Source organism: Diospyros lotus, chromosome 8, assembly GCF_014633365.1.
Source record: "Diospyros lotus cultivar Yz01 chromosome 8, ASM1463336v1, whole genome shotgun sequence".
Lineage (NCBI taxonomy): Eukaryota > Viridiplantae > Streptophyta > Magnoliopsida > Ericales > Ebenaceae > Diospyros > Diospyros lotus.
The window spans coordinates 8,495,143-8,514,975 of NC_068345.1; the positions used below are offsets into that span (position 1 = coordinate 8,495,143).

A 19,833-nucleotide genomic window follows, 5' to 3' on the forward strand; every position below is an offset into this window, starting at 1 on the left:
GGGTGAAATTGGCCCAATATTGCTATGGTTTGGGCCCATGACTTTGGGCTCCTCCCATAGGGGAATGAATCACAAAAGCCCATGACTTTGTACGGGCAACTTCTTTTTTTTTAATTTTTATTTTCAATAGTAGTATTGTATCATGTATTTAATTGAGTAATTAAAATAAAAATTTTATGGTGAATAAATGCATCTTATTTAAAATTTCATAGTTTGAAATGGGTTCAAATTAAATCATTTATAATGCTGGTAATACATCACTCTCAATGTATGCAATCAAGCAATTGTTCCTTTTAACCATTACCAATATGATAAATTGAGTTTCAACGATGTTCATTGGTGAAAATGTTCTTTATTGATGATGGAATATTTACGGGGAATAATTTTATTGTACTATTTTTGGGAGGTTACTATTAACTTGGAGCCATGTGTGATAGCAAAGGCCAATATGCGATCGCCATGTGTCAAGTCCTAGGAGCTCCACATGTTTTTATAATCTCTATTATGATTTTGAATTGAAAAGAGATAGAGATGTAGATTCAGTCAACAAAGAATATCTCCAACACTGCAAGAATATTTCTAACATTACAAAAATTATCTCCATTGGGGAAGGTTATCTTTTCTTCTCATGGAAAGGTGATCGACTTCTATTTTTGAAAGATATATTATCTCCTAAGAGAAAGATCAAGAGACATCTATAAATAGAGGACAATCTTTACAAGTATGGGGATTTGACCCCTAAGGGACTTTTCTATTTTTGTCTATTATTATCTCTAATTTATAACCCTGTGAATTGATTTAAGCGTCGGAGTGATGATGGGGAGCAAATCCCTACCCTTTTTGCAGGTACTTGGTTCAAGATAGAAGAAGGTGATCGGTTTTGCATCATCATTTATATAGTTATTGTAGTAATTTAAAAAAAAAAAAAACTAAGAGATGAACCAATTTCAAAATATATAAATTTGTTATCATTATTATGCAAATCAAATATTTTAGTTTTAAGCTAATTATCAAATAAGCTGCGTTTAATAAGGTTATTTGGCCTTCTTTGTCACCTGGAATTTAAATTTTAAATACATTGTTTGATTATAAAATTGTTGAAAATATTTGAATTTTAGTCTAAATTAATCATAGATTTAGACTAAAAATAGAAGATTTAAAATAACATCTATGTGGGTGTCAAATGGTATCATTTGAAATTTCACTATATATGTAAATGCAATTTTAGATTTTTTTTTGAAAGGCAACTAAGTATTATTAATTTTAGCTTGTGAGAGTACATTTTAGCTAACCATATATTTGAATGTGAAATAGCGAAATGCTAGAGGGGCTCTGTTTTGAATATAAAATAGTGAATTTTATTTCGAGTTCTTTTTATTTTTGAAGAATTTTAACGAATTAACTTTTTACGAAAATAACTTCAATGATCATAAACAATCATCAACTGAAAAAACATTATGTATTCTATTATATACTTACACTTACATTTATGTACTACATGTAAATATATACGCTTACAAGTATATAGATGCATAGGCATAGATGGATGTATATATATGTAATGTATAAAAGCATATTAGTGCGTGTATGTATATATTAATGTCACAAGAATATTAGTGCGTGAATGTATATATAAGTATTGCATGTGTATTAATATGCATATATTAATATGTCCTGTGATATGTAATTTGGATATTATTAGGCCAAAAACATATTTTTGCTTCTAAACTTTTACGTTCTTTTTTTTTTACGTTCTTTTTTTTTAAATCATAAACTTTTCATGATTCTAAATATATTTTTGAATTATGCAAAATCACTCATTTAAATATTTGATCAACAAGTAATGCGTACGCGCGTTGACATGATAGTTTTTTAACGTCTCATCAATTCCATGCATCTCCTTTAGCGGCGTCTTTTCCCTTTCTTCAGCATGTCCTCAACTCTCTCTTGTCTTCTTTGATTGTTTCTCTCCAGCGTCTCATCTCTCTTTCTCCAACGACTCCTTATGTAATAATCGAGAAATTCTAAAGGACTCAAAGGTAAATTATCTTAGGAGCAAAAATGAAATTTAAGGATAAATGAAGGGTATAATGGTAATTTATTACCGTATGAATGACAAAATCGATTTGAGGGAATGTCCTGGAGTCGAGATGCCAAAGAAAAATGACGTGACATTAACAAGTACCCCGAGATAGGATTTATGGTGCCAAAAGAAATCGAATCGGGAACAGTTTTCGGTACAGCAAAATGGCAACTGCCAATTAGACTGCAATACCGAATTATTATAGACGACTTCCGAGAAGTCAATGGAAGCTTGAAGATGTTTCGGTTTTTCATAAGAAACAACCTTTCAGTGGTTTTAGGAAGAAACGAAGAGGTTTAGGGCTAAAACGAAGATTCAGGCCTAAGTGTAATTTCTTAATTTTACCGGAGGGAGGTCGAAATGATTTTTTTTTGGAATCTTAGGGGATGCAATGAAAATTATAGAACTTATAGGTCACAATGGCAGTATTGGGAAGCTTAGGGGCTGCAAAGAGAGGACCAAAAGTTCAAAATGAGAAAAGATAGGGGTCAAAGTGCAATTTTCAAAAGTTGGAGATGGAGCAAATTTGCCATGGCCGACCAAACTTCCTCCACCACCTCCCATCACCGAATTTGGTGGTGAGAGACTCGAGGAAAGTGGCCTAGGATGCTCTTGGGTCGAGCTTAAGCCGACATTGGCCAAGATGATGACCAATTTTTCATGATTTTCGGCTATTTTGTGGCCGAAATTCCAATACGTTGAATCCGTGTTTGGTGGCATTTTTGGACTAATTTGGGGCAGGTAGAAGCCTCAGGGAGGTTGGATTGACCAACCATGGGCATTTGGAGGCTCAGGGTTGCCTATAAATAGAGGTTTTTGAATTGGTCGAATGAAAGTGAAAAATTAAACTCTTAGATTCGAGAGTTTGGGCAAAAATTGAGAGTAGCGGATAAGGGGCTTTTGTTGCCCATATCCTAAGCTTAATTTATGTGCAATTTGAGCCATTTTGGTTGAGAGATGAGTGAGATCCGAAGGCTCGTCGGAAAAATGAGATTCGCCAAAAAACATGCTTGAGCAGTCTGAGAATGGTTCCATTTGTGGGATTTTTTGGTGTCATCTTGTAGAGGGCGAAAAGATGAAGCCATAGGTTCAAACGAGGGGGGGTCAATTGGAGGTCGGATGAAGGAGATATGGCCATTAAACCAGAATGCGTCGGAGCTGGCCAGAATCTGGAGGTTGAAGACGACTGACATGTGTAGTACACTCTCCAGTTGGGCCCCACGAGTGGGCGCGCGTGAGCTAACTTGTTTGGGCGAGTGAGGGCGCGTCCAGAATCCAAAAATTCTGAAAAAAATTGCTAAATTCCTCTAAAATCGAGATATAGGTCCGATAAAAAAAGATTTGGATTTGGAGTTCTCGGTGTCTCGATTCTAGCACCAAAGAACCTCATTTTGCGTGAAAACGCACCATCCGGCATTGAGGTGATTGAGATGATATGATTGGTGCAACTTTTGAGAGTGGGCACGAGAATCGAGGTCGAGCACGCATATTGTGGCGATGCACGTTTTTTGAGGAAATGCAAATTTATCTCAAAAAGGTGAGTTGTCCTATCCCATATGGTATGATTGTTTATTATGCATGATATTTATGAAAGATATGATTGTTTATTATGCACGATATTTATGAAAGATATGATTCATTTTATCATATTGCATGGAAAGTTGTAATAATTTCATGACACGATATTATTGTCATATTAATATTTGTGCATGGGAATGAGATGTTTCCCCAGAGTGTAGCCGTAATTCCCCTAGGGCAATGATGAAATAACGTTAGACTTATCCTGCAGAGGTTCAGGATTTGCCTAGGATTCCGTGCCGGGCTGGTGGGTCTGGGAAGTTACATTAAGGGCAAATGTTGTTCATACTATTGCATCATGCATCCATATATATGTTTTGAACCCTCACTAGAAGTTTTATCTTCTAATGGGTTATGCCCCTGGAACATTCAATGTTCATGTTGAGACTTGCAATTTAAGTAAGGAGCAGGTTGAGATATGATGACACGTGATGGATTCAGCAGGAGGTTCCAGAAATTTGTCTATCTGGATACGTTTTACCTTATACGTTAATGAGTTGAGATATAACAATGTATTTATGTATTGAGGATATGATGTTAATATATGGTACGGATTCTTATACTGTTATAAAGTGAAATTGATTATGTACCATATCAGGTTTCGATTTTAAGCTTCCGCATTTATGATGATTACCTGTCTTAGCTTATTGATTATTACTTTAGTGTGCTGAGAAGGTAGATCGGGATTGTCGGGAAATAGTTTATATTGAAAAAAAAAATATTCTCGAAATTCCTAAGTTATTTAACGCTCGGAAAAAGTGGGGCGTTACACCTTAGCTCTTTTTCTCCCTCTCTGGTTGCGTCATCTCAAATCCAGGACGTCTTCGGTCTCCTTCTTTCTATCTAGCTACGTTTCCTCAAGACCCTTTCTTTCTCTAGCATCTCCTTAGCTTTATCTTTCTTTTCGATGTCTCCTCAACTCCATGCGCCTCATTTGGCTGCCTTTCTTTTCTTTTTGAGCATCTCCTCAGCTCTCCCCTCTCTCTTTTTCCAGCGTCTCCTCAACTCCCTTTGTCTCTTTCTCTCCAGTGTTTCCTCAACTCTCTCTCTCCCTCCCTCCCCAGCTGCATCTTCTTTAGCTATGTCTCATTTAGTGTCTCCGTAGCTCATTCTCTCTCTCAGACTGTGTCATCTCAAATCCAACAACATCTTCAATCTTCTTCTCTCTATATTGGCTACATCTCCTTAGCACCCTCTCTTTCTTTGAGATCTTATCAGCTTTCTCTCTCTCTCTCTCCAACGTTTTCTCAACTTCCTACGTCCCATTCCTCTCTTCAGCATCTCCTCAACTCCCTCTCTTTCTTTCTTTCGAGCTACGTATTCTTCAGTTGTGTCTCCTCCAATATTTCTTCTCTCTCTCCAATGTCTTCTCAACTCCCTTTCTCTCCAATTGCTTCATCTCAAATCCGACGAAGTCTTTGGTTACTTTCTCTTTATCCAACTGTGTCTCTTCAACACTCTTTTTTTCTTTAGCATCTCCTTAACTCCTATTCTCTCTTTGCTATCGCTTGATTCTGAGGGTGGAAAAAAGATGATTCTTCACAATCAATCATGTGTAGAGTCCAAGCAGCTCTAGCTTTGGTCTTATCCTCATTCCTCTTCCTTTCCAAATCTTTATCATCACGTTGTTCTAGTTTCTTGAGTAAGAGCTTTGAAGCTTCGCTAAAGAAAGAGTAGGAGTTGAGGAGACATTGCCAGAGAGAAAGGGAATTGAAATGCCATTAGAGAAAAAGGGAGAAAGGATGCGCCAGAGAAATGGAGCTGAGGAGACGCAAGAAAATTGTCAAGTAAGTGCATGTGCGTATCATTTACTAGACAAGTGTTTAAATGAGATATTTTTCATTGTTCAAGAGTATAATTGAAATCACGAAAAAGTTTAGGGTTACACAAGAAAAAATGTAAAACTTTAGAGGCAAAAATATGCTTTTGCCAATATTATTAATATATATGTGTGTACATGTATATATAAGTGCAATTATGATATGCATTTATGCATTATATATGTGTGTGTAGTTATGTTTATATATGTATGTATGTTTGTGTACATATAAATATATAAATGGATCAACACAACTTAATCGAGACGACCTAGCAATAAAGGGCTATCGGAGATCCGTGACAAGTGGCTAATCTCGCAGAAGGCCCCGTAAAAAGCAACCTTGAGGCCCAATGCGTGAATTCACCCTCTATGACCTCTGGGGGCTTCTTACCAAGACCAGCATGAAATTCACCCACAAGGACCTCTAGGTGCCTCTTCCTAGGGCTAACTAGGAATTCACCCAGGGATTTTTAGGGGCCTTTTCCCAATACTAGCACGTAATTCACCCTTAGGGACTCCTAGGGGCCTCTTCCCAAGTGACGGATTACACATACGACGGTATAGGTAAAATTAATTTTTTTTACATGTATTAGATACACGCAACATAATATATAAATACATACCATACATAGCTTGGGTATTTAAGCAATATGGATGTTCATCTCATGAAAAATAATAAATGTGTACCTGAAGTCTGATGTCAGGTTAGAGTACAGAAACTATTTCTGTATTAAGACCAATTCCACCTCACATTGTGGTGGTTCTAGGCTGTCCACACCTAGCATGTTGTCTGGTACCGTCTCGGTCACATCTTCCCATGCTAAACCAGAGGTTGCCTGTATAACCAGCACTCATGTCTCAATTTCTCTGCATGACTATCATGCACTTAAAATTAATCAATAGTAGAAGAAGACGAATGAAGAAAAAAAGAACATAGGAAGCAAGCAGTTCAAAAAGCCTCTATAATTTCCTCCTTAATTTCATATCTTTAATTCCACCGCCTCACCTCTTAGCCTCCACAATTGAGACCCACGTGTAGCACTATTAGGAGGCTGAATTGGTGACTAGAAGTCGACTTCCACAGGGAAAAGTCAACTTCTCTGCCCAACAAGTCAACATTTAACCCACTGTTTCTTGAGACGCACCAAACACACGATGTCGATACCAAATACAACACTATATGGTGTGTAACTTTCTAAATCCACTATTCACTTGGAATCAGATAGCACCAAAACTCATTTTGACACCGGTCAATATCTTAACCCATCAGAGAATCTCTCCATATACCGATAACAATTTGAGGGTTCAGTAGAGATGGCAAATGGGCGAGCCGGGATCCTGCTTGGTCCACCCATTTGGCAGGCTGGGTCGAATTTGGCCCGTGAGAGAGGTGGGCCAGGCTGAGCCGAGGCAATGGAAATTGGGGTTCGGCACGACCTTCTGGCCCTTAATAAATGGCCCAAGGTGGGCCGGGCCGGCTCGTGGCCCTGCTGAGTTGGGTTAGCCTATGAGCAATTTATTTTTAATTTTTTAACCATAATTTTTTAAATATTTTTTTCTCAAATGTAACAAATATTTTTTAAAATATGTTCATAAGTAAACAATGTTTACTTATAATTTTTATGTTTGTAATTAGTAATTATAAACATATTTTAAATATAATAATTAAAAATTATGTTTGTAAAATTATATTTACTTATGTTTACAAACATAATGTTTAAACATTTTAGCGGGCCAGCTGGTGCCCATGGGCCATTTTGGTGGGTTGTGTCGGGCCGGGTCACGGGCCACATATCGTTGGCCCGGTACGGCCCGCATTTTGCTGGGCGAGTCAGCCTGGCCCGTCTGTTACAGTACCGGGTCGGGCTGGGCTATGAGGCAGGTCGACCGGCCTGGTCCATGGGCCGCCAGGCCCATTTGCCATCTCTAGGGTTCATGAATAACACCTAATAGCAGTTCAGGACAATATAGGTGATAATAAATTCTCACTTCAAGTGAACAATTAATGATTACCGTGTGCTATAATCTTTTCATCACCTAACATCCCGACTAAGAGAGAACTATGGAATGATAAATTCACAGACTCAATAACTATGTGTTTGACCTCATCAATGTGATTAGATGACACCTCAAGAAACACCTTTCTTGATAATCAATATGTCTTAACTAGGGACTGTCCCATCACACTAAGAGTAGATCACATAGAACGTTCACCCCATCAATGACAACAAGAGTAAAAGATCCTCTCCCTATGCACCTGCCTCCATGCACTAACAGTACAAAACCACATGGATGAATCTCTCCACCTCGCAATTGGATTGTTCGATGTATTAGCAATCACGCACACCAATACACAAGACAATTGTGTTCATTCAGTCTAAGGATTAGTGATTAGTGGTTAATTTTATAAAATTTTGTTATAATTATAACCCCCGTTTTGATTTTAAATTGATTTAATTGAATAGTTATGTGTAATATATATATATATATAATATATTATAATAAACATGTAAATATAATATATATTATAATATAATACATATACTCAATGAGTGCATGCATGGAGCATCTATATAATATATAAGTATATAATATACCATATAATATATCATATAAATATATACATAATATATAATTTAATAACACTTAATTACTCGCTTGTAGGCATGAAGAATGTGGGCTTGGAGACTTAAATTGGATTGAAAAATGAAGAATTCAAACCCAACCGCTGAAGAATTAAAACCCAACACATGCCCATTAAATTGAAGACCCAAGACCCAACACATGTTTAAGGCCTAACTTGAGCAAACTCATGGAAGACATTATTTGGAGAAGGTCCAAACATTTTTTTTTAATCCTAATGAAGACCTAAAACTCAATTATAGAAATCTATTTTTATTTTTTTAATATTTATTTTATGATTGCTTTATTATGTGTGTTTTTTAGCTAAAATCCATTTAACTTTAGGTGTGTATTATAACTAAAATCCATTTAACTCTATGAATGCTTTATTAGGTGTGTATTTTAGTTAAAATACATTTAACTTTAGGTGTGTATTATAACTAAAATCCATTTAACTTTAAGTGTGTGAGTGCCCGTTAGATATAATTATGTCTAGTTGAATAATTGAAATTATGTGATTTGTATTGCATCTTGTAAGTTATAAATAGCTCACTTGATTGCATTTGTAAGGATGATTATTATTCTTGAATAAAAACTTAGTTATTTTCTTAGAATTCTCTATTTGAGAATTGCTTTTGTTCTTTTTTATGTTCTCTATTGTTTTTTCTTGTGATCTTATTTACTTTCTTTCTTTCTTCTCTTGAATTCTTATGTCATTTATTGTTACTTTATTATCCACAACCTAAATGGCTGGTTAATTTCTACTTTTAAATTTCTGCAATTTTAATTCCTGTCATTTTATTATCCACCGCCTAAATGGCCGGTTAATTTCTGCTATTTTAATTCATGTCATTTAAATTCTGTTATTTAAATTACGCCATTTAAATTCCTGTCAATTAACTTTTAAATGGAGATGAGTAACTAAATTCAATCTTGGGTTAAGACAAGAACAGTGTCCAACGCCAATGATTCTCAAAGAAAATTGCGTTTTAAATGAGTGACATTAATTTAATTTTTAGTATGATTGTGTATTAATTATTGAAAAATCACTAGGTTTGGATTGGAGCGTAAGCCTAACTTAGAGCTTCCATGCCATGTATGAGAGTTACTAGAACTGAAAACGCTATCATACCCAAACCCAAATGATTAATTTAGTTGTTTTGTGTATTAATTGCAATTGAATTTATGATAGTTGCTTAAATTAGAATCCCGTATATCATGTATGGGGATTGCTTAAACTAGAACTATCATCATTTCTAATTGCATTTAATAACAAACCCTCATATCTAAAATTAAATTAATGTTACTAACTTTGTTTGTTAAAATTTGGGAATCAATGGGTTGACGCTGAAATTGTCTTAACTCAAGTGCTATCCAATTTCATATTCTCACATTAAGCGTATATTTCAACTTCTGCTTTACTTTATTTCTTAGTATTTGTTATCTAAAAAAAACCCATAAAAAAGAACTTGTTATCAATTCATCCAAATGCGTGTGCGTGTGTGTGACATTCTTTTTCTTTTGTCATAAATAAATCTGTCAGTAGATGATCTGGACTCATCTAGAAAATATAAATTTAAATTTGGACTACAACTGTACTCGTATACTGACGAGTATAAATCTCTCACAAAAATAAAGAAAAAAATATAAAAATTTTAATGTGTTTTTATTGTATTTTAATTGCAGGGTGAGAGTACAACAAAATTTTGGTGCCATTGTCGGGGAGATTGAGGTAAAAACAAAAAAGAAAAAAAATTATAAATTAAAAAAATTAAAAAAAACTTAAATAAAAAATAAAAAAATGTATTTAGATAACTATTAGTTACTAAACAGTGCAAGAGACTACAGGTCAGGTATGATTATTGAAACATTAATTGATTCATTAGCATTACTATCTGTTGTTGAATTGTCATTTTCATATTCTTTATGTCTCAGTATTTTAGCATTTCTATGTCTTCTAATGCATTTGGCCATCCCGAGCCCAGTGAGGGGAGGTTTTTTTTTAACCAGAGTCAGATGGAGAATTCTTATCTGTCAGGCTACGACCCAGATCTTTACACTAATTACCCCAATTCCTATGACCATTGGAATTATCCTTGGAACGATAACTCTTTGTTCCAATCTCATGAACCTTTCTCTCCAGTATCTTACCAATTCGAGTTAGAACAAGGGGTTACATCTGATACTTATCAACCTTAGGATGAAATTTTTTTAGAGGACATCCTTCAGGAGTTTATGCAAGGTCAAATGAGTTTTAATGCACAAGTGGCCGAATTTCAAGAACAAACTATGTGGGTTAGCCTAGGAGTTTATACAAGGTCAAATGAGTTTATGCAAGGACAAATGTGTGGAACACACCCCCAAAATTGCAGGGGCATTAGTCAGCCCAAATGGCATAACGACGAACTTGTAGTGGCCATAACGAGTCCTAAAAGCAGTCTTCGGCACGTCTTCTTCTCTAACACGTACCTGATGATAACCAGACTTTAAGTCAATCTTGGAGAACATAAATGCACCCCGAAGCTAATCCAGTAAGTCATCCACTCGAGGCAATGGGTATTTGTTCTTTATTGTCACCTAGTTCAACTGACAGTAATCAATGCACAATCTCAAGGACCCATCTTTTTTTTGTACAAATAGTACTGGGGCACCCCATGGCAATACACTAGGCCGGATAAATCCTTTATCAATTAGTTCTTGCAACTGAGCCTTTAATTCCTTTAATTCATTTGGGGCCATTCTGTAGGGAGCTTTCGAAATAGGTTGGGTGCCCGGTATTAAATCAATAAAGAACTCCACTTCCCTTGGCAGGTGGTAATCCTGGTAACTCATCGAGAAACACGTCAGGAAATTCACAAACCACTGGAATTTCAGATAATTTTGCTTTATTTCCCACGCTAGTAGTTACAAAAGCTAAGTACGCCTCACAACCATGTCTCATCAACCACTTTACTTTCATAATCGAAATCATCGGGATTGTACTCATAGGTTTAACACCCCTATATACAATAACAGGCTGCTGCGGCAGTTCAAAGTAAATCGTCTTACTTCGACAGTCCACTTTAGCAAAATGGAAGAACAACCAGTCCATACTAAGGATCAAATCAAAATCTTGGATATCTAACACAATCAAGTCACCCAATAGGTTCATATCGTGCACTTTAATCTCACAATCCCGAAACACGTCACCACTTACCAATATCTCGTTTCCAGGCATAGACACTAATAGATAATATGGCAAAATAGTACTATAGATAGGGACATGACACAGAACATGTAGAGCAATGAAGGAGTGAGTAGAGCCAGTATCAAAGAGTGCCAGTACATCCATACCATACAAAGAGAGAATACCTTGGATGGTCTCATTACCCTTCTCGGCATCCGCTAACGTCAGAGCGAAAACCCTGCCCTGTACGTGAGGTCGATCCGTAGCTACTGCCCTCGGATTAGGTGGTACTACTGCTGGTGAAGATGCTCCTTACACCCTGGGCCCTTCTGACTTCTGAGTAGACCTTTGACCACTCACTTTCTGATCCCTAAACTGCGATGACTGTGGGTAATTGTTGGCCTTATGCCCATTCCTACCACATCTGTAACATACCACATCTGGGGCAACCGCTGCTCCTTTCCGTTGGGGACAATCTCTCTATATATGCCCCAACTGTCCACATAGATAACACGCCCTAGTGGTCCCACGGCAAGGACCCTTGTGCTGTCTCCCACAAGCATTGCATACCATTGGCCCCTCTGTTCGCTTGGCCTGACTAGATTCCCATCCCTTTTTTCGACTGTCACTCTGTGTCTTTGAAGTACTAACCCTTTTCTAGATGGCGTACTTACTTTTCAACTCATTCCTGCTTTGTTCCACTACATAGGCTCTCTGTACTACAGTAGGATAATCAGTGATTCGGGCTCCCCCCATCGCATACCGAGTTTCTACACTCAGCCCCCTTAGAAATTTGGCTTCCTTTTTGGCCTCTATAGATATTATTTCAGGAGTAAATTGGGCCAAAGAAATAAACTCAAATTCATATTGCGCTATTGTCTTATCCCCTTGTGTCAACTTAATAAATTCATAACTCTTTTGTTCCCTAATCCACTTAGGAAAATAATGGTTATTGAATGCCTCCTGAAACTTTGCCCATGTCGATTCTCTGCCCACATACCGTTGTCTGACTGTCTCCCACCATCGCTCTGCATCTCCTCTCAACAAGAAAGATGCCAGCCTCACCTTTTGTTGATCATCACAATCCATCAAACGCAGGTGCTTTTCTATTGATAACATCCAAGTTTCCGCTGCTGAAATGTCCACACCACCATAAAACTCAGGGGGTCGGAGAGCCATAAAGTCTTTAAGTAGCTGCCCTCCACCAGAGCTACTAGTACCTTAAGCCACCAAACCAAGAGTCGGATTAGCAGCGACATTAGCTAGATTCCTGTATCCACTGGAGGTGTTTGTTCCCCTCATTCACGGTCCGCAGCTAATCGGTCTACAACTCTCATGAGTCCTGCCAAGGTCCCTCGCAACTTAGCCTTCTCCTCTCTCCAATTCCCACTACCTTCCCCTGGAGACTCAGATGCAGCGAAAGGTACAGTTACAGTTGGGTTACGGCTCCGACCTCGGGATGGTGGCCTCCCTCGACGTGTACTCATCCTTTCTTCATAACCAACACATTTAAAACTTAAGTCCACATTTAAATCATCGTTAGTCATAGGGACATATTCTTACGCAAGCTTACATCCACCATAAACAAACCCTTAACTCTACCCAATGGCCTATGTGTACAGAGACTCAAAAATTCATCCTAAACCTTCAAACCCCTTTGCTCTGATACCAAACTGTGACGGCCCACCACCCGGAGCCTCGGCTAGTATAGAGGATTTGTGAGGAGGTTATCAATAGAATGATACAGAAACAACTCAAATAGGAGCATTCATAAACACTCCTTGATTTACCATATAGGTACATCCATTCATGACATAAGTACACAAGTTCTAAGCTTCCATTAGACATAAAACCCCCAAGCCATGATCACAACAATATACACATAGCTTTCAAAATATAGGAGACTGACAAGTTTTCAGTAATACAACAAAAGACTGCTAATGACATTGTCTTTAAATAATCTCTATACACAACTAAGTCCCTGAAAATCCACCTTTGCTAGATTCGCCGTCAGCTTTACTTTTGCCTTTTCCTGGAATGATGTGAGAAGTAAGAGAATGAGCCACAAGGCCCATCAAGCATAACAATGAATGATAATGAAAATCAGATTACAACATGAGTAATTCGCCATAAGGAAAAGGAATAAAGCCCAATAAGTCACGCACACCGGCGCCACAAACCAAAGAAAATATATGCACACATATAACTCCCATTAGCTTGTACAATTAGCAATGGACGCTTGGGGACAAACAACTCAACTCCCAGGGCAGTGCTCGTGAGCACAATTAACCGTTGAGGACAGTCAGCTCCCACCCAAGGTCACAACCACTTCAAATGCTAGAAGGTCATTGGGTCCGGATAGCTCCACTCCAAGGGCGATGCTCGCGACCACACACGACCCTTGAGGCCAATCAGCTCCACCCAATACCTAGGCTAACCCACATATTTATATATACCATAACATGATAATGTGTGGAACACACCCCTAAATATGCATCTCAACCATTTCTCATAATATTCATTCATGAGACCCCAAAACTCAAACTAAGAAGTACCACGGATTGCCAATTTGCTTTCAATCCTAATTGGTATGACTTAAAACCCTAAGTAGAAACTAATACTCATTTTTATACCTCTGCTGAAAATCATTGTTGATAAAACTAAAGACTTACCTTCTTGTAGATTAAGGCTGGAACGAGCCCAAGGGATGCCAAAGACGCTGTTGCACAGGCTAGAGAGAGAGATATATTGTAATACTCTAAGACATCATAAATAATAATCGTAATTTTGATATTTTAAGACTCTAGAGAAATTAGTAGAATTTTAGTGTTTATCGGTAAATTTAATAGGGTAAGGTATATTTATAATAAATTTATTTATTTATATTATAAATAGTATATAGTTAATCATAGTTAAAATATCATAAATTATATATTTTAAATCATAGTTAAATTGTATGGTTTAATCATAGTTAAAATACCATAAATTATATAGATATTATGTATTAAATGGGGCTTTTCTTGTAAATAATACTGCCCGTATATGTATGTATATAGGTATATGTATATATGTATATGTATGTATATATGTATATTAAAAAAAATCAAAAAATAAAAAAAAAATTGGAGCAGGCTCGCGGCCATGCTCTGGTCGCGCCTGCAACTAGGTATCAGAGAAAGGGGGGCATTTAAGGCGAAATGATCGTCGGGATGGCTTCTAGGACACGTGGCACCCTTGATGGGACAAGTTAGATGAGTTTGGGCTATAAATAACTGAGTTCAAGCGAGGCTATTCATCCGAAACTTTTACTTCATAGATCGAGCGTTTTGGGCAGCGTTTGACAGCTTGGTGAATAGGGTTCTAATCCTTGCATCGTGGGCAAAAATTCTGGAGCGTTTGGTGGCCAATAGAGCAGAGGAGAAAGAGAATCGAGCCTTACTGGAAAATCGCGACTTTGCCGGAGCCGATGCTTCAACAAGCAAATCGAGGTACTTTTAGTTGTTTTTTTCAATTTTTGAGGTTATATTCGAGATCAGGGGGTTGGATTTAGGGGGGAGAAAGGGTTTTTTTGAAGCTTGGAGAAGCTAGAGGGTCACCGGTGGCGAGGCAGCCGTCGGAGAAGACAAACTAGACTGGACGCGTGGCTGCATGTGGCCGCGGGTGGGAAGACGGCGCGTGGCCTGCACGCGCGCGCCAGGTGGAAAAGAAAATAAAAGAAAAGAAGAAAAAATAAAAGAAAATAGGAAAAATTTTCCAAAAAAATTTGAAAAATTCCAGAAAATCTAGAATTTCGTTTATGTCTTATTTTGTGAAATTGTTTTTGGAAAATGTTAAATTAATTATTTATTTAAGTAATTTGTTATTATGGAAATAAGGAATTAATAGGAATTTAATCTAGAAAATTTCAAGAAAATTCCATAAGGCTAGAAATGTTACTTTGAGAATATTAGTGAGGAAAAATTGGGTTAAATGAGGGTTTAGATATTTATCATGAATTGTTAAGGAAATAAGGCCTAGAAAATAAGGAGAAATTGTGAAAATTGTGAGAATTATGAGAAAAATAGTAAATTAATATTCTGGAATAAATTTAATGTTTTAGGAATCCTTGGGGCATGAGGATTAGGAAATAGCTCGCTCGACACGTTTACCGAGGCCGTCACGCTTATCAAGACATCTTAATTTGTGATAAGTAAGTATACTGTTACAAGATTAGTACAGTTATAAATATTTATGTTTACACCCGATCTTCAGGAATGCTTTCATCATATTGACATGCTCTGATATGTATCCATCACGTAGACTGCACACATGATATGTTATGAAATGCATATGTACACATTGATATCATTGATCACATGCATCGCGACGGTAGGGAGTACGAACTAGCACCGCTACTGTACCAAAGGTGCCCTCATACACCCCGGCTTTGAAAGAGGTGACCGTAAAAATGGTAAGTAGCATAAAGGGTGCAGTTGACACCTACAATGAGTAAGACATTGCATACACACATGTTAAAACATCTTATACCCTTACTTAGATGGTTCATCATCAAATCGGGTTTGCCCCTGGAATATTCAACGTTCCAGTCAGGATTTGCAGTGATGGTACGGAAGTCGAAGATGTGTAACGACGTGAGTCGTCGAGGAAAGAGCAAGTGTACCATGTTACGTTGTAGCTCGAATATTTCAAGTATCATGTATATTTTAAATTATCTTTAGAAACTTATATATTAACTTTGTAATGAGTGCCATGTTCAGTTATCTATGTATGAAATGTTATTATCAGGTTCGATTTCAGCTTCCGCTTTATAAGATTTTATATCTAGTATTTCACCGAGCACTAGATAGGTCTAAGGGAATTTTGGAAATGATGTAAAAAAAAAATAATAATCTTTCCAAGATTTCCTAAGACATGACACGCCATGAATAGGTGGGGTGCTACAGGTGGTATCAGAGCTCAACTAAGTAGAGTACCTAGAAAGGAGAACTTAGACTGAACGTTAGAATCTAAGAAGATTAAAAGTACCAACTCGAGGTCAATTAGGGGTACTAACGGGAGTTGTGTTGACAGGATGGCGGGAAACTTCTTAGAACAGGTATTAGTCGATCATTGGGCACACCGTCTTGAGACCCGAAACCCAGAACCAAACGAAGGCATCATGGAGTATCTGGTCCAAATGAAAAAAATCATCGACTGATGTACCCTCGAGTTACCGACTCTGGCCTGACCTATTCCAATTCCAGATAAATATGCTGGTTGGTGTTTTGGAAAGCGATCTGCAAGACTTCACTAATTGGGTCCGGCAGGGTGAGCAATTCCTCGAATTCCATCTTTATTGCGAGCGGATTCGCGAGCAACTGGTGGAGCTATATGTGCCAGTACTGGTGGAGGAGTCTGACGAAGAAATGGGAGACCCAATCGAGGCAGAAGAGGAAGAAGAAATGGGAGACCCGATCGAGGCAGAAGAGGAAGACGGTGTACTCGTACTTTGGGTCGAAAATAACCCTCTTGACTTTGAGGACACAGACGATCTCAAGGGACCATTGTACGAGTCCGAAGACGAAAAAGACACTCGGATATGGAGGTCGTCTAGACCAAAGTAGACATAGCTAGAAATGCTTTAACTATCTCCATGAATTATGTAGTATGTTGCCTATGACATTTTGTAATCGGATGTATAATATCTGTAAAAATTAATGAAGGATTAGCTTTATTGAATGGTATGATCCCGTGAACTAATCGAGAATATTTTTTTCTTTTCAGATGGTGAACACTCAAAGGGAGATAACGGTAGGACCTAGGACACCCAATCAATGAGCTAGCAATGCAAAGGGAAACGCAAGTGGTAACCCAGAAGGCGACTCTAGCCAGGAGACTAGGAGTACTTGACTTGACTAAATGGAGCAAATAATGGGAAGCATGGTGGGATTTATGCAAGGAACTCACTCTTGGGACGGCCATGCAGTCAACATGCTCGACCTCTACCGTCGACAGAATCCTCCCATCTTTCAAGGGAAACTTGGCGCGGACCCCAGCGAAGGGGAATTCTGGATTGAACAAGCAGAGAAGCTGCTAGACCACTTACACTGTGGAGAAGAGGAGAAAGTCAACTGTGCCACCTTCATGCTTCAAGATGAGGTAGACAGATGGTGGAAAGGAGTTAAACGAGCAATGACCCCTCGAGCTAGGGCACCATACGTCACCTGGGAGCGGTTCAAAGAACTCTTCGACGAGAAGTACTTTCCTCTAAGTCTGAGAGTAAAGAAGGAGAGAGAATTTATGGAGTTAAGGCAAACTGGGGACATGACCGTAGCCTAGTACGACGATACTTTCAACCGATTGATCAGGAACATGCCAATTTATGAAGGAGATGAAAGGATTAAAGCCCAAAAGTTCTTAGGGGGGGTTAAATCTGAGGCTTCAGCGAGCCTTAAGCAGCGTGAGTACTCAGTCCTATGCAGAGACGGTATTGCAAACTGTCACAACTGAGGCTAATTTGAACCAGATCGAAGCCATTCAGGTAGAAAGTCAGCAAACAAGTAATCATAGAGCGAGTAAGAAGCTAGATCTTAAGAGGCCTAAGTTCAAACCTAGTAATCTGTGCATAAGATGTTAGAAGCAACACCCTGGAAGGCCGTGCAGGCTAGAAACGAGATGAGGGACATGTCAACCTAAATGGCCCTAAGAAAGGAATCACTTGTTTTAACTGCCAGCAGATAGGACATTTTGCAAAGGATTGCCCCAACCTGCGGCAGTTGAGTCAACCTCAAGGGTTGTCAGGAAATGCTAGGGTGTAGCAAGGAAGAGTATTTCATCTAACTCGGCAAGACACGGCAGAAGACCCAGCTGTAATCGAAGGTACCATGTAATACCCTGAGAGCCCAGAGAAGTTAGTATATATCGAGGATAGTGTAAGAAAGGAAACAACACCAGCTGGATACCTTTTGGGCTGAATGTTGGCAAAGAACTCCCAAGTTAAGCGTGCTTAACCTGGGGTAATCTAAGGATGGGTGACCCCCCTGGGAAGTTCGCGTAGGCCTATTAGGGTAAGATGTTCCGGTTCTTCCTATCGCTCGAACGGGATGTTACAGGTGGTATCAGAGCTGACCCCCGAGCCTTTGAGCGCGGTGGTGGGGCAAACCTCAGCGAGGAGGCTGAGTCCCGATGGGGTGTGTGTGTAGGCCCCTATGGGGGGTGCGTGTAGGCACCTTAGGCGAATCCCACATCGGCCATGCAAGGGGGGAGATCTGGGACCGGTTGTAAGGTCGCATGACGAGGACGTCATGTGCTTAAGGGGGGAGAATGTAATACCCCGAGAGCCCAGAGAAGTTAGTATATATCAAGGATAGTGTAAGAAAGGAAACAACACCACCTGGATACCTTTTGGGCTGAATGTTGGCAAAGAACTCCCAAGTTAAGCGTGCTTAACCTGGGGTAATCCAAGGATGGGTGACCCCCCTGGGAAGTTCGCGTAAGCCCATTAGGGTAAATTGTTCCGGTTCTTCCTATCGCTCGAACGGGATGTTACATACCATGTCTACATCTGGTATTCATATGCATATTTTGATAGATTCAGGAACTAGTCATTCATTCATTTCACATGCATTTGCTGAAGTACTAGGAGAAAAATTAGAAAACTTGAACTGTCGTATGATCGTGGCAACCCCGATGGGGAAGTCTCTAGAAACCTCCTTAGGATACAAAAATAGGAAAATTCAAATAGGAGAAGTTGAGTTCCTGGTGGATCTAATCCTTCTGGGATTTTAAGATTTTGACGTGATTTTAGGGATGAACTTCCTAACCAAATACAACGCTACATTGGATTGTAAAGTTAAGACAGCTAGTCTCAAGATCAAAGACTCAAATGTCAGGTTTCGAGGGCAAAAGAGGGCAAGTGAAAGGAAACGGATCTCGTCTCTAAAGGCTGAGAAACTATTACGACAAGAGGCACAGGGATACTTGGCGTGTGTCTAAGGAGAAAATGAGGAACAATTAAAAATTAAAGAAGTGCGAATCGTTAGAGAATTCAGGGATGTGTTTACCAAAGAATTGCCTAGATTGCCACCCCAGAGAGAAATTGAGTTTTCAATAGAAATTATGCTGGGGGCAGGTCCAGTTTCCATACCCCCGTATAAAATGGCTCCCACAGAATTAAGAGAATTAAAAGCCCAACTTCAAGAGCTGTTAGACAAGGGATTCATCAAACCAAGCATGTTGCAATAGGGCGCACCAGTACTCTTTGTTAAAAAAAAAGATGGGAGTTTGAGAATGTGCATAGACTATCGACAGCTAAACAAGATAACTGTCAAGAATAAGTATCCACTCCCCATAATAGAGGAGTTGTTTGACCAATTACAAGGAGTTAAAGTTTTCTCGAAAATTGATCTAAGATCAGGATACTACCAATTGATGATCAAGGCAGAGGACGTGCCTAAGACAACTTTTCGTTCTCGATATGGGCACTACGAATTTATGGTGATGCCGTTCGGGCTAACCAATGCCCCAACAGCTTTTATGGATATCATGAACCGAGTTTTCAGACCATTTTTGGACAAGTTCATGATC

General features: G+C 38.6%; 1 protein-coding gene across 1 annotated transcript; it reads left to right on the forward strand.

Moving 5' to 3' along the window:
- Positions 1-17,166: 17,166 nt before the first annotated feature.
- LOC127807759 (uncharacterized) lies at positions 17,167-17,586 on the forward strand. The gene has a single exon (XM_052345818.1). The coding sequence runs from the start codon at positions 17,167-17,169 to the stop codon at positions 17,584-17,586; it is 420 nt and encodes a 139-aa protein (XP_052201778.1).
- The last annotated feature ends 2,247 nt before the right edge of the window (positions 17,587-19,833 follow it).

Coding starts and splice junctions, on each gene's coding strand:
- LOC127807759 (XM_052345818.1), top strand. CDS start 17,167: ATGGAGCAAATAATGGGAAGCATGGTGGGATTTATGCAAGGAACTCAC.